Source organism: Giraffa tippelskirchi, chromosome X (assembly GCF_054371585.1).
Source record: "Giraffa tippelskirchi isolate mGirTip1 chromosome X, T2T-mGirTip1v1.2.pri, whole genome shotgun sequence".
Lineage (NCBI taxonomy): Eukaryota > Metazoa > Chordata > Mammalia > Artiodactyla > Giraffidae > Giraffa > Giraffa tippelskirchi.
In genome coordinates, this window is record NC_137289.1 from 147,696,288 (window position 1) to 147,712,043 (window position 15,756).

Here is a 15,756-nt window from a genome sequence, read left to right on the forward strand (position 1 = left end):
TCCACCCGAAAGGAAATCAACCCTGAATATTCACTGGAAGGACTGATGCTGAAGCTGCAGTACTTCTGGTCACCTGATGGGAAGGACTGACTCATTAGAAAAGACCCTGAAGCCAGGAAAGATTGAACGTGGGGGGAAAAGGGGGCAACAGACAATGAGATGGTTGGATGGCATCACCGACTCAATGGACATGAGTTTGAGTAAGCTCCGGGAGATGGCGAAGGACAGGGAGGCCTGGCGTGCTGCAGTCCACGGGGTGGTCAAGAGTTGAACACAACTGAGCAACTGAACAATAACAACAAATGGAATCCCAGGAAGGTGCAGAGATGTTACAGAAAGGCTCTACCTTGAACCCTTCACTCACTGGCTGCATGTCATGGCCCTGCAGTACAGGGCCGGACTTGGAAGGTGAATGGGTCCAGATCCAGCTGTGTGTGCGGGGTCCTAGTGTTTCATCTCACGGGCCGATCCGTGTAACTACCACTGCGGTCAAGAGCCACAAGCGTGTTCCAACACCACCAGCACCTCCCTTGGGCCGTGTTATTGGCCCACCATCCCCTCCCTGGGCTGTGATATAAATGGTGTCTTACCCAGCATGTGATCCTTGGAGTCTGACTTTTTTTTTTTCCCCAAACTGCAGAACCCCCACCTATCCAAGCCTTTGGGTATTACCCATCTTATGAGTCACTCAGTCGTGTCTGACTCTTTGCGATCTCATGGACTGTAGCCCGCCAGGCTCCTCTGTCCATGGGATTCTCCAGGCAAGAATACTGGAGCGGGTTGCCATTTCCTTCTCTAGGGGAATCTTCCCGACCCAGGGATCAAACTTGGGTCTCCTACGTTGCACGCAGATTCTTTACTGTCTGAGCCACGAGGGAAGCTCCTGCACTTGTTTTTAACCTGTTCTTTCTCATTGCTGACCGGTGGAACACTGTTAGGCTCTGAAGCCTAACGCTTCCTGGTGACCGAGGGCACCTCTGCCAGGCCTTCATGGGGAACACCTCCGGAGGGGCAAGGCAACTGCTGAGACCAACCCATCACATGCTGAGGACGGTTGTCCCTCCAGCTTGAACAACAGCAAGCTCCCTTCTCTTCCATCTTGCACAGTCTCTACCCCACCGCTTCATGCTATGGAGAAAGCAAATAACACCCAGAGCCGACCCAGCAACGGGATACGGGTCGATCTCGTGGGCAGCAGGTGAGAAGCTCCCTGAGGACAGAAGAGACACGCGGTCCACGCGATAGAAAGCCTTGCACCTTGGGAATGCTCTGGGGAATGTTACATCCTGCTGAAAGACTCGATACAGGAGTCCTTAAGACGAAAACTGTTAGAGGAAACTTTTGGATGTTTATCTTGGGCACGTGACTCTCTGACAAAAAAACAGAAGCCAGAGCTGTCTGTGTTACTGACGTCCCCTCATCACATGAGCACGCTGGTGCTCAGCACCAAGAATCAGCACCCTGGCAGGGCTCTGCCCCGTCACTGAGTCCCTTCCCTACAACAAAGCTTGAGATGGTCTTAGCCTCTATCGTGAGGTTGCCATCCCCGAAGGGGGCTCAGTCCAAACCCAGCAGAAATCCACCAGGCTCAGCTGCCTCGGCCTGCTCGGTCTACGGCACAGGCGGCCAGCTCGGAGGAGGTGACATGCACAGGTCAAACCATGGACACTGGGTTGTCGGAGGCTGGGGAGGGGGCGCTAGAAAGCGCGTTCTTAACGGGTAAGGGGTCTCCTTATGGGGTGACAGGAATGTTCTGGAGCTAGACAGCGGTGAATGCTCTGTACATTCTGCCCACTGGGGACACACAGGCGGACATAGACACGCAGACCCACACACAGAGAGACACACAGACCACCCACCCCCCCACAACAGACACCGACCCCACACACAGAGATGCCCCTCCAGAGAGACACCCACACCCACAGATCTCCCCACCAAAACACAGATCCCCATATATACATCCCTTCTCATGCACAGACACACACCCAAACACAGACCCCTTCCACAAAGAGACACACACACACAGACCACCCACCTCCCCAAACAAAGACCCCACAAACAGAGACACACACCCACAGAGACACACACCCACACCAGAGATGCCCCTCCAGAGATATACCTACACCTACAGACCTCCCCGCCAAGACACAGATCCCCATATACATATACCTTCTCATGCACAAACACACACCCACACACAGACCCCTTCCACAGAGAGACACACACCCACACACAGACCCCTTCCACAGAGAGACACACACCCACACACAGACCCCTTCCACAGAGAGAGACACACACAGAGACGCCCCTCCAGAGAGACACCCACACCCACAGATCTCCCCACCAAAACACAGATCCCCATATACACATCCCTTCTCACGCACAGACACACACACACACAGACCCCTTCCACAAAGAGACACACACACACAGACCACCCACCTCCCCAAACAGACAAAGACCCCACAAACAGAGACACACACCCACAGAGACACACACCCACACCAGAGATGCCCCTCCAGAGATATACCTACATCCACAGACCTCCTCGCCAAGACACAGATCCCCATATACATATACCTTCTCATGCACAGACACACACCCACACACAGACCCCTTCCACAGAGAGAGAGACACACACCCACACACACAGACCCCTTCCACAGAGAGACACACACCCACACACAGATACACTCACACACAGAGCCGCTCCACACGCACCGAGACGCACCACAGAGAGACACATACCCAGACCTCCCCCGCGACAGATACACATACACAGAAACACACACACACACAGACCCACATACATATGCTCACAGGCTGGGCCACCAAGCTCCCTGCTCTTGGAACCCTGTCCACTTCCTGGTGGAGAAACGAAATTCAACAAAAGGCTCAGCGACTCCCACCTTCATCAGTGCTGTTAAGAGTAAAGCGGTACCAAACACCCCCGGCACCCCCAGAGATGTGTGCAGCGTGGTGTCCCCGAGCACAGCCAGGGAAGACCCGGGCTGACTGCCCCTCCAGCGGGACGAGGTATGCACAGGCACCTCTCAGGGTCTGCCGGCCGGACCAGGAGGGAACATAGGGCTGCGTGCTTTGTCACAGTCAAGGACCCTGCGGGGGACCTCTCCTCCCAGTCTGCTTCTGCAGGACCACACCCCTGCCCTCCTGCTTGGAGCCCCTCCTGGGCACCGAGGTGGGCCGCGCTGGCTCGGGGAGTCCTGGGGGCCAGCCCTGTGGTTCTCACCATCAGCAGGAACCTGGATCTGCCCAGCAGGGGAGACCCTCGGCTGTCTGCCAACACATCACCTCGGGGCCGCCTGACGCGTCAGCAAACGTCCACCCCGCACGCTCAGCACTGCTCTTGAGGCATGCCTTTTTCCGAGCATTCACCGTTACTTTAAGAGACCCTTCTCAGGACTCCGAATTCTTATTTTTGAATTAAAAACAAGTAAAAAAAAAAAAAAAAAAGAAAAAGAAAAAAGTACTCACCGGAATGAAATGGAAACTGTTGTTTGGCTTCTCCTGTGTGAGCATCCCAGATTATTGTTGTCTGTGCTCCACAAAAAAAAAAAAAAAAGAAAAGAAACCAGTAAAACTGATTTTCACAATATATAGTTTATTTCACTCTAATATGGTCGAAATGTTGTCACTTCAACACGAATCAATACATTCGTATCACGTGGCCCGCGTCTTTTTCGCCCGCTCTTTGGAATCCAGGGTGTGGAATCCAGGTTGTGTCTTACACACTTAATTCACCCAGACATTACATTTATGAGCTCAGCCACACGTGTCTGGTTATTATACTCTGCCGGACAACAATGGCAGCTGTAACTGATATGCAAGAAGCTACCAATTTTGCTGGGAATCCCATCTTAATCCTCAAACTTGAAAACCTATCATTGAAAAAAATAAAAAACTTTTCTTTTTTAAATGAAAAGAGTTTTGGTTGCACAGGACATGAGCTCTTAAGTTTCCTTCCCCAGCCATGGACTGATCATGTGCCCCTCTGCACTGGAAAGCACAGAATCGTAACCACTGGACCCACCAGGGAAGTCCCAAACATGAAAAACTATTGCAAAAAACAAACAAACAATGCATATCTAAAACTCCGTTTTGGAGCAATTCTCCAATTGAAAAGCTGCAGAAATGGTTATTTCTGAAAATTCCCCTGACCGTCGCTCTGTGAAGTAGGGACACTACTCAGACTAGAGAGAAACTGGGTCCCACTGGGGTCTGGCACTGATGTACATATAAGGAGAGAGAAAAAAAAAAAGATCTCCACCCCCGAAGACAAAGAAAGTCACGAACGCTTATGAACACATTATAGTGTTGAGGAGACACTTGGAGAAGAAGCCGGGGGCAGCTCGATGCAAAACATTTGGAATTAATTCTCAACTGGAATTTTCAGCTAAACTGGAAACCTGACACCTCCCTGTCCATGACATTTTAACAAAGATCTTCCTTTGGGAAGAACTGGTTCTACTTTGTATCAACTATGTTCATGTTCCTGAAGAAATACTGACAGCACTGACTGTGTCTGAAAAACTTCAGGCCAGCACCAGTGCTAAGTCGGTTCAGTCTTGTCTGACTCTCTGTGACCCCATGGACTGTAAGCCCACCAGGCTCCTCTGTCCATGGGGATTCTCCAGGCAAGAATACTGGAGTGGGCTGCCATGCCTTCCTCCAGGGGGATCTTTCCGATCCAGGGATCAAACCCGCGTCTCTTAGGTCTTCCTGCATTGGCAGACGGGTTCTCTACCGCTAGCACCATCTGGGAAGCTCTAGACCAATTCACATTTTTATCCCCCGCTCCACTGTGTGGTTTATAGGATTTTAGTTCCGAGACTGGGTACTGAACCTGGGCCCTCAGCAGTGAGAGCGCCAAGTCCTAACCACTGGACTGCCACAGAAGTCCCAGCAATTTTTTGTTTGATGGAGATCAGTCCTGAGCGTTCACTGGAAGGACTGATGTTGAAGCTGAAACTTCAATACTTGGGCCACCTGATGCGAAGACCTGACTCCTTTGAAAAGACCCTGATGCCTGGAAAGATTGAAGGCAGGAGGAGAAGGGGACAACAGAGGATGAAATGGTTGGATGGCATCACCGACTCGATGGACGTGAGTTTAGGTAAACTCCAGGAGTTGGTGATGGACAGGGAGGCCTGGCGTGCTGCAGTCCACGGGGTCACAAAGAGTCAGACATGACTGAGCGACTGAATTGAACTGAACTCTTTTTCTTAACTGAGTCAGTCACAAATCTGGCATGGCAGAGAATATATAAACTCTTTCACAATTCTGACCCAACTTCACGTACTACATCAGTTGTTGTAACAACTTATTATCAGTTCAGTTCAGTCGCTCAGTCGTGCCTGACTCTTTTGCAAGCCCATGGACTGTACAACTTACCGTGTGTCACCTTAAATATACACTGGGCAAAAGTAAACACGACTTACCCACAAGCTTTTATGGATGAGAAACGCATGTTAGCCACTCTGGGTTAAGCACTCACTCGGGGGTCAAAGCCATTATCCCTAACTTAAATTTCCTCCCTGCAAATGTATCAGTTTCAAGAACATTGCTATGACTCCCGCCATAGTTGATTCATCATGGTAGACGGTCTCTCACTCGGAAGCTGCTAGAATTCCAGAAGATCAAAACCATAGAAGCTCCCAAAACCTAAACAAGGCCCCTTTGATTTCTTAACGGGAGGCCGAGTTTTCAGAATTCCAAGAAACCGTGATGTGTCTCGAGGGATTAAACACAGACGACAGCAATGACGCACTCACTCACTTTGTCTACTCCAGCACTCAAAATGTAATTCCCCTTCTTGTTCCACTTCAAGGCGAAGATGGGGCCTTTGTGTTGGCCTAAGGTGCTGGCCAGGTTACCTGGTAGGTTAAAAACAAACAGGGAGAAAGCAGGGTGACTTCTGAGACCCGCCAGATCTGTAACCCCGGACGATGACAATTGGAAGCACCTCCTCCTCCAACCCTAATGCGCGGGACGCGGGGCCAGGAGGACTTACCATCCTCCGTCCATATTCTTGCAAAACCATCATAGGAACCCGTAGCCAACAGTGTCCCGTCACTCTGTGGGCCAAAAACACACATCAACACAAAACGCTTAGTAGAGGCTGCACGCGGGACCTTCATTCCCCGAGCAGGGCTCGCACTCTCGGCGCCCCCGCGATAGAGGTGCAGGCTCCTGACCCCTGGATGACCAGGGAGGTCCCGGACTCCCCCCCACACAAAATCATCATCAGGTGAGGGGGTGAGGAAAACACAGCGCACCCTGTCACCACTGACGACATCAAGAAAAGACACCGCACGAAAAGTTACTGTGTGACTTTGGGAGGCCTAGGCGAGCCTTGAAAAACAGCTGCAGATACTTTGACAAGAGGAGAGTTTGTGATGAAGTGACAGGACATACAGGAACGTGATCAACTGTTGGTGGGAATGCAAACTCGTACAGCCACTATGGAGAACAGTGTGGAGATTCCTTAAAAAACTGGAAATAAAACTGCCATGTGACCCAGCAATCCCACTGCTGGGCATACACACCGAGGAAACCAGAAATGAAAGAGACACGTGTACCCCAGTGTTCATCGCAGCACTGTTTACAATATCCAGGACATGGAAGCAACCTAGATGTCCTTCGGCAGATGAATGGATAAGAAAGCTGTGGTACACATACACAATGGAATATTACTCAGCCATTAAAAAGACGACATTCGAATCAGTTCTAATGAGGTGGATGAAACTGGAGCCTATTATACAGAGTGAAGTAAGTCAGAAAAACACCAATACAGTAATGCTAACGCGTATATATGGAATTTAGAAAGATGGTAACGATGACCCTGTATGTGAGACAGCAAAAGAGACACAGATGTACAGAACAGTCTTTTGGACTCTGTGGGAGAAGGCGAGGGTGGGATGATTTGAGAGAATAGCATTGAAACATGCATATTATCATATGTGAAACAGATCACTAGTCCAGGTTCGATGCATGAGACAGGGTGCTCAGGGCTGGTGCACCAGGATGACCCAGAGGGATGGGATGGGGAGGGAGGTGGGAAGGGGTTCAGGATGGGGACACATGTACACCCATGGCTGATTTATGTCAGTGTATGGCAAAAACCACCACAATATTGTAAAGTAATTAGTCTCCAATTAAAATAAGTAAATTAAAAAAAAATAAAATGCAAAACAGAAAAATAAATGAATAAATAAACTGTATAGTCCAGAAAAAAAAAAAGAACGTGATAAAGAGAAAGTGAAAAGACGCTGGAAAGCTGTGTGTGTCTCCGGGCATAGATGCTGAGGGTCGGGTGGGAAGTCAGCTTTTCCCTGGGCACACCTCACAGGGTACCCCCACATGACAGGCCCCCCGATAAAGCCGTCAGACCCCTCCTGCCGACGTGCAGCTTACTGTACACCATCCGGCTGGCGGTCCGCCCAGAGCCCCGGGTGGGCTGACCCACAATCCCGTCCCCTTTGTGGGGTCCTCCCCGGCTCCACCCAACACTACAGCCCTCGCCGAGGCCGCGGGGGCTGCTCAGGGGTCCCGGACACCGCACAGGGGTCCCTGACGGTGTCCAGGAGGGAGGCGGCTTACGTTCCAGTCCAGCGAGGTCACGTCTTTGTTGCTGGGGACGTCGTGGCCCCCCTCCCGGATACAGTGCCTCAGCACCAGCTGCGTGGAGCCCCCGTTGCTGTTTTCATTCAGGTTCCATATCCTGGCGGTCGAGTCTCCGGACCTGCACGAGGAACATACCCAGTGCTCAGTGCCCGGTCCCACGGCAAGCAACACCCACCACCGCTAGTTGCCTGGCTGGCTCTCCATCCTTTTAACGTCGCTCGAAACAAAAAAAAATCACAGTGGTTTCCCCTTTCCGATCTTAGGTGCCCCTAATCATTTTAGACGTCTGTGCGTCGCTCCCGACACGGCTGAGAAAACAACTGAATAAGGACTTTTGCACAGTCTTAGACACCCCAAGCGTTCCCCCCACTCAAAGCCCTACTCTGTACACTCTGGGAAGATGCCACACACGACGTAGGAAGGGCGTGAGTGTTCCAGGAGGAAGGACTGGGACACGTGGACCCTGAGCACTCTCTAGCTGACCCTGGAAGACTCGACACCCAGACCCCGAGCACCCCCCACCTGACCCTCGAGGACTCTGATATCCAGACCCTGGGCACCCCCAACCTGACCCTGGAGGACTCGACACCCGGACACCGGGCACCCCCCACCTGACCCTGGAGGACTCGGATATCCAGACCCTGGGCACCCTCCAACCTGACCCTGGAGGGCTCAGACAGGTGGACCCCGGGCACCTCCCACCTGACCCTGGAGGGCTCGGACACCTGGACCCTGGCACCTGACCCCACCCGGACCCCGGGCACCCCCCACGTGACCCTGGAGGACTTGGATATCCAGACCCCGGGCAACCCCTACCTGACCCTGGAAGGCTCAGACATGTGGACCCCGGGCACCTCCCACCTGACCCTGGAGGACTCAGACACCTGGACCCTGGCACCTGACCCCACTCAGACCCCGGGCACCCCCCACCTGACCCTGGAGGACTCGGACACCTGGACCCTGGCACTTGACCCTGGAGGACTCAACACCCGGACACCGGGCACTCCCCACCTGACCCCGGAGGACTCGGATATCCAGACCCTGGGCACCCCCAACCTGACCCTGGAGGACTCGGACACCTGGACCCCAGGTACCCCCAACATGACCCTACAGGACTCGGACACGTGGACCCTGTGCATCCCCCCACCTGACCCTGGAGGACTTGGACACCTGGACCCTGGCACCTGACCCCACCAAGACCCCTGGCACCCCCCACCTGACCCTGGAGGGCTCGGACACCTGGACCCTGGCACTTGACCCTGGAGGACTCGACACCCGGACACCGGGCACTTCCCACCTGACCCCGGAGGACTCGGATATCCAGACCCTGGGCACCCCCAACCTGACCCTGGAGGACTTGGACACCTGGACCCCAGGCACCCTCAACATGACCCTAGAGGACTCAGACACGTGGACCCTGTGCATCCCCCCACCTGACCCTGGAGGACTTGGGACACCTGGACCCCGGGAACCCCCTGGCCTGACCCCTTACCCTGAAGCCAAGAGGTCACTGACAGGGTTCCAGGCACAAATGAACACCTCAGACTCGTGGCCCCGAAGGACGGTGGCTTTGCTGGGTGGGATCTCCACGTCTCCATCGATTTCCATTGGTTTCGAATGATTATCTGTCACGGGAAACAGACCAGGACATGTGTCCGACTGACACAGAAGGAACCCATCCATCCTCAGGGCCTGTAAGCTTTACAGCCGACTTCCCCTGCTGTACTGTCGGGTCACTTGTGATGATAACCAGGTGATGGCTTCTGTGTAAACTTCTGTGAAGCCACACTTTTTTACAGCCTCCAAATTTGATAGGGGAATTAAAAACTGGTGTTTATTCTTTGCAACTAGGGCCAGGCTCATAGGTAATAACAATGGGAACAAGACTGCCCAGGAACAGCAAGAGAGCTGTCTCTTGAGCAGAATTTGAAGGTCCCTCCTCTTTTACTTTTACAGTAAAAAGAAGCATACTTTGTTACATTTTCCTAAGAAGTCAATGAGGAGAAGGGGACGACAGAGGATGAGACGGTTGGATGGCATCTCTGACACAATGGACGTGAGTTTGAGCAAACTCTGGGAGATGGTGAAGGACAGGGAAGACCGGAGTGCTACAGCCCATGGGGTCTCAAACAGTCAGACAGCACTGAATGAATAACAATAACACAAGTGAAATTAGGGGTTTCTGAATCCCAAAGGCCATCTCGCTCTTTGGTATATGCCTAGAACTTAAGTTGTGTGGTTGCTGTTTAGTCGCTAAGTCACGTCCGACGCTTTGTGAGCCGGCTGCTCTGTCCACGGGGATTCTCCAGGCAAAAATACTGGAGTGGGTTGCCATTTCCTCTTCCAGGGGATCTTCCCGACCCAGGGATCGAACTCGCATCTCTTAATGTCTCCTGCATTGGCAGATGAGAGCTTTACTGGTGAACAACTTAGCAACTGAAGAACAAGTCAGTTGCAAACATTGCTGCTAGAATGCAAGCTGGAATTCAAATGACAGTGGGAATAACTAGGATACACATAAAGTATTTTCAGCAGAAGTTCCTTCTGTTGACGGGACAAGTGATTTTATAAGAGACCTTCCTGAGGTGTCACCTCCTTACCTACGGAGCTCCCATGGGGACATGCCATCCTTCCTCCAGAAGGCTCACCACCCACAACCCCAAGGCCTGCACACACCCTCGTGGTCTTGGAACTCAAATGCTATTTTCCTACTGGAGCCAAGTGTGTTAGAGGCTTTTGAAGCCATGCAGCCACACCCCAGATGACCCAACGGGGACTCCAGGTTCTGAAAGGGTGGTGGCAACAAGTCACGGTAGATGCCACCCAGAAGCGATTCAACCTGGACTGCGCTGTAGTGTTAAGCCGCGGGCAGATTCTTTACCATGTGAGCCCCCAGCAAAGTCCTCAAAAGTGGCCATTTAGTTCCTTCTATGCGGCACAAGAAACAAGGTTCTTGACGGTCAGGATGAAGTCTAACTGCAGATGCTGTAAGTCTGGCTGAAGCTGCCTTTTAACAACAGCAGTGGGGGCAGAGTGGAAGTTTGAGAACCACTGGAGATTGCATGTGTGTGTATGTGTCTGGGGGGGCTGGATGGGGGTGGTAGCCAGCCCTCAGGTGGAAAGTAACCCCACTGCAGAGGCCCCCTCAAACAAAGGAGGCGCGGGGAGCTTCCAGCGCACCTTAACATGTGCACCTGTCTCCACGTGGCTACGCTCCGTTGGCGTTTTAGATTGAAAGACACGGCGGAGTTCAAAAGTTTGCAGGATTTCGGTCACAGTAGCAGGAACATAGATTTCTCAAAGCTCACCAGTTACGCTTCCCTTCTGGGGTGGAAGGTGAAGAAAACAGGGACGGTCACCTTCCGGGCTGGTAGCTGAAGCAAACAAGGACGTCCACCTTCTTCCCGTTTTACTTTGAGCACCTTGACGGAGAGACCCCACGGGAGTGGGCCAGCCCACGAATGACGTGTGGGCACAAGCCACGTTATCTTTTCTTCTCGTTCCCCGCCCTCCGTCCTTGTGAACCTTGTGAGCATCGATTACTGGAAGGTCATTTGATTCGACACCGCACGGACAGTGCTTGAAGCCATCCTGCATTGCAGCCTGGCCCTTCTCTCTGCCCAGCGGTGGGGCCGTGTCCCGACTCCAGTGGGGAGAGGCCTCGGCCTAGAGATGACACTCCTTCCCCTCAGGGGTGCACAGCGGCTCAGAGGGAAGGGGTATTCAAATAGGGAAGCATGCACACGTGCTGGCAAAGACTTACATGCACGCACACACACACGCACTCTGAATGTAGAACTTCCTTGAAGCTGTCTCTGAATTTGTAAGCAGGAGGTTCCCTGGGCTTTCCTGGTGGCTCGGATGGTAAACAATCCGCCTACCAATGCAGGAGACGCAGGTCCGATCCCTGGGTCAGCAAGATCCCCCGGAGAAGGGAATGGCGACCCACGTTCCAGTATTCTTGCCTGGAGCATCCCATGGACAGAGGAGCCTGGCGGGCTACAGTCCATGGGGTTGCAAAAGAGTCGGACATGACTGAGCAACCAAGTACTCTCTAGGTAAAACTTGAGGCTCTCTGCCTTATTTTGCACACACTTTTGGGCAGCTAGCTAACAGGGCCCCTGCTGCAACCCACTGGATAAACAGGCATTTGCTGTCTGGGCCTGGTGACCTCTCAGCGATCATGGGCTCCGAGTGTGATGTCAGAATCCGTCTGCAGGGCAGGACGGTGCAGGGGGCCTCCAGAGACGAGACCCTCCCGAGCCGGGCAGTGTTCACAAGGCAACACGACTACCTTTACACCAACTGAGCTGTCAGAGCAGCAGAACTCCTACAGCTGAGGACATGCAGGTATTAGAAAGTCACGTCATCGGTACCACGTATAAAATTAGACAGCCAGCGGGAATGTGCTGGGGCTTCCCACGTGGCGCTAGTGGTAAAGAACCCGCCTGCCAATGCAAGAGACGGGGGTTCGATCCCTGGCTTGGAAAGAGCCCCTGGGTGGAGGAAACAGCGACCCACTCTAGTATTGTTGCCTGGAGAAGCCCATGGACAGAGGAGCCTGGCAGGCAACAGTCCACGGGGGGTGCGAAAGAGTCGGACATGACGGAAGCGAATTAGCGCACACACGTGCCCGGGAATATGCTCTTGTGATGCAGGGAGCTCTGTAAACAACCTGGAGGGATGAGATGGGCTGGGAGGGGGCTTCAAGAGGGAGGGTCATGTGTATACCTATGGCTGATTCACGCTGATGGATGGCAGGGGACATACGTATACCTATGCAGCCATTGGTGTTGATGGATGGCAGAAACCAACATGATACGGGAAATTAATTATCCTCCCATTAAACAAACCAAAAAAGAGAAGATCACGTCTAAGGATTTCAATGGGAAAATTGGAGGAAGAAGCTGTCCTGGGTGCAGAGTAAGCAAACGCTAGCCACGGCCTGCAGGGCACCGTCCGGCGGACCCGGCCAGACTCGGAGGACACGAGAGAAGCTTCCGGGACCGGGCGCCCCGCACTCACTGATGGCGTGTGCTCCGTTCTCCTCCCCGTTGACCGTGGCCTCGCCGTTCTTTGGTGGGTTCTGCTGGGAAACGGCCGCAGGGGCCGCTGTTGTGGCTGTTGCTGCTGCAGCTGCGGCCGCCGCCGCCGCTGCCGCTGCCGCGGCCGCCTGCTGCTGGGCCAGCTTCTCCCGGAAGGCCTGTTGCCGCGTCTGCACCACGTCCGGCATCACCGCGTCGATCAGGGACAGGGACTCTATGGGGCGGCCGTCAAACACCGTACCGTCCTGTGGACAGAACCCCCGGTGGGGGTGGTGAGTCAGCTCCAGCTGGTCATCTCCTGGGTCGGAAATGCAGGTGCCTGGGGCCCCGGGGAGGCATGGGGTGCTGGCCCGGACTGGGACTGGGAAGTGGCGGCCAGTCCACACCCAGCGCTCGGTCGATAGCAACGTGAACCCAGACGTGAAGGGGCCACCCCGAGCCTCCTATTTCCCGTCAAGACCAGAGGGCTGTCCCCTGACGCAGTGGTCTCAATGGAGGGGGCGATCCTGCCCCTCGGGGCGGGGGGGCATCTGGGAAAATCTGGAGGCGTGTCTGCTGGTCACAACTGCGGGGGGTGCAGCTGGCACGTAGTGGGGAGGGACCAGAGATGCTCCTCAACGTCCTCCAGTGCACAGGATGACTACCGCCCAACTCCCAGAGAGGAAGGGTGTGGTCCTAAAGAGTGGAGAGCAGGGAGGGTGAGAGACCCCACCCTTGCCGGATGCTCTGACAAGTCTCGGGCTCAAGCTGGACAGTCCTGGCCGCCCGCCCCCCCCGACTCAGGCCCTGACTGCTACGACATCTGTCCATCTGATGTTATCAAACGCACGTACTGCCATGTGAAGTGACTTGCGGGGACTCAGGGTGCAGACAAACGCAGCCATGGTATTCCTAACAACAGCACCGCTGAGTTACCACGCCTATCTCCTCAGCTTCCTCTGAGTCTCCTAGTTTCCATCGACCATGAGAAAAAAATCTCCCTACCCGCTTAGGAAACACAGGAAAACAGTGAGAAAGTCCTTTCCTTAGAAGGTGCTCTGATTATTAGAGTCACACGAAACTCAGGCCTCTCGCTGTGTCTGCTAGTTGTTCAGACAGGTTTTGGACCGTTTTTCCTCATAAATCAGGAAGAACTGAAGGACACACGTATCAACTACACAGTACTCGAATGAAACAGCACCCCAGCTGACTACCCGTTACTACACACGATATTTGAAAATTACGAAACAATGGAAAACAATGTAGAACATGGGAAAAAGAAGCCACCCTCATCCCCTGATTCTGCCCATGGGGTGGCCAGTGTGGACGGGCTGGCCAGTTGGCTTCTACGTCACCTTCTCTCTTTGTATATTCATGCCCCAGACGGACGACGATTTTGCAAAAGGTAGTAATGGTGCAGAGTTATAAAACACTTCCTTGCTTAAACTCTAAACGCACACCATCTCCCTTGTAACAACCGCAAAGCTAAGTGACAAATGAGACGACCTTTCAGTCTCCTCTAGGTAACGCTGGATTTTGAATTGCCGAGGGAGAGAAGGTATGGAGATGAAAGATGTGGACACTGGGTGTGTATGTGGATATGTGTGTGTGTGTCTATATGTGTGTGTGAAAGTGAAAGTCACTCAGTCGCGTCTGACTTTTGCGACCCCTTCTCCAGGCCAGGATCCTGGAGTGGGTAGCTGTTCCCTTCTCCAGGGGATCTTCCCAACCCCAGGATCTAACCCAGGTTCTCCCACATTGCAGGCGGATGCTTTACTATCTGAGCCACCAGGGAAGCCCAAGAATACTGGAGTGGGTAACGTATCCCTTCTCCAGTGGATCTTCCCAACCGAGGAATCAAACTGGGGTCTCCTTCACTGCAGGCAGATTCTTTACCAGCTGAGAATTCTTTGCCTTTACATGGGAAGCCTGTATATGTGTGTATGTGTGCCTATATGTGTGTGTGTGTGTGTGTGTGTGTATGCGTGTATGTATGTGGATATGTGTGTGTGGGGTGTGTGTGTGTGTGTGTGTGTGTGTGTATGTATCTGTTATGTGTGTGCGCATCTGTGTGCAGGGAAATCCAATCACAGCATCACACAATCTGAGACCTGGGGTCCTGTATTCCTATCCCTACACTTGTTTTGTGGGGAAAAAAAAGAGACTTAGATGGGGTCACGTTGCCAGTGGAAGATCCCAGGCACCCCGATGTAAGAAAAGGAAAAAGAAGACCGCCTCCTGTCAGGCAGGAAAGCCCACAGTGTCGGCAGACAGCCGCGTGTTCTCCTGGAGGCAGGGTTTTGGAAGACGGCAGAGGAACTCATGTGAGAGAACGTGAGACACGCTACTTCTGTCATCGTAAAAGCCGAAGGAAAAGCAGAGGTCAATGCTACGAAGAAAAGACAGGCCTGCAAGGATGAGAAAAGGGAAGAGCAGGCGGAGGAAGGTGTGGAAGGGTTCAGGGAGATGGGCTCGAGGGTGGGGTGACCGTGGAAGTGGACTTCCGGTGGTACAGGCGAGGGGGCATGTGGCCACTGAACGGTGTCCGCTGTGTTGGACACGCTGCAACAGAAAACGGAGACTTGGGGCACAGTGGTGTGCTGGATGGGGGCGGCGTGCGGGTAAATGAGGACAGGATGAAGGAGAAAGGGCGCTAAGCGCAGTTACAGTCAGGACTCAGATGGAGATTCTGGAAAGACCCAGACGTCACAGGAGGCCCCGGGATCCTCACAGGACAGTCTCCTGACGGAAGCAAAGCAGGTGGTAAGGGGAGCTGTCTTGATCCCTCACCCTTCATCTTTAAAAAGGTTCAGTTCAGTTCAGTTCAGTTGCTCAGTCGCGTCTGACTCTTTGCGATCCCATGGACTGCAACACGCCAGGCCTCCATGTCCATCACCAACTCCCGGAGATTACTCAAAGTCACGTCCATCGCGTCGGTAATGCCATCCAACCATCTCATCCTCTGTCGTCCCCTTCTCCTCCTGCCTTCAATCCTTCCCAGCATCAGGATCTTTTCCAAAGAGTCAGTTCTTTGCATCAGGTGGCCAAAGTACTGGAGTTTCCACTTCAGCATCAGTCCTTCCAATGA

General features: G+C 53.2%; 1 protein-coding gene across 15 annotated transcripts in view; it reads right to left on the reverse strand.

The window, feature by feature from the left end:
• The window catches only part of LOC145536639 (F-box-like/WD repeat-containing protein TBL1X), a 250,623-nt gene that overhangs the window by 14,567 nt on the left and 220,300 nt on the right, over positions 1 to 15,756 (reverse strand). For all 15 annotated transcript variants that reach the window (XM_081566170.1, XM_081566176.1, XM_081566166.1 and 12 more), the window contains 6 exons: positions 12,670 to 12,934; positions 9,137 to 9,269; positions 7,621 to 7,762; positions 6,032 to 6,095; positions 5,797 to 5,894; positions 3,496 to 3,556 (listed from right to left, as the gene is read on the reverse strand). In XM_081566170.1, the coding sequence (XP_081422296.1) occupies positions 3,496 to 3,556; positions 5,797 to 5,894; positions 6,032 to 6,095; positions 7,621 to 7,762; positions 9,137 to 9,269; positions 12,670 to 12,934 (763 nt within the window). The remainder of the gene's footprint in view (positions 1 to 3,495; positions 3,557 to 5,796; positions 5,895 to 6,031; positions 6,096 to 7,620; positions 7,763 to 9,136; positions 9,270 to 12,669; positions 12,935 to 15,756) is intronic.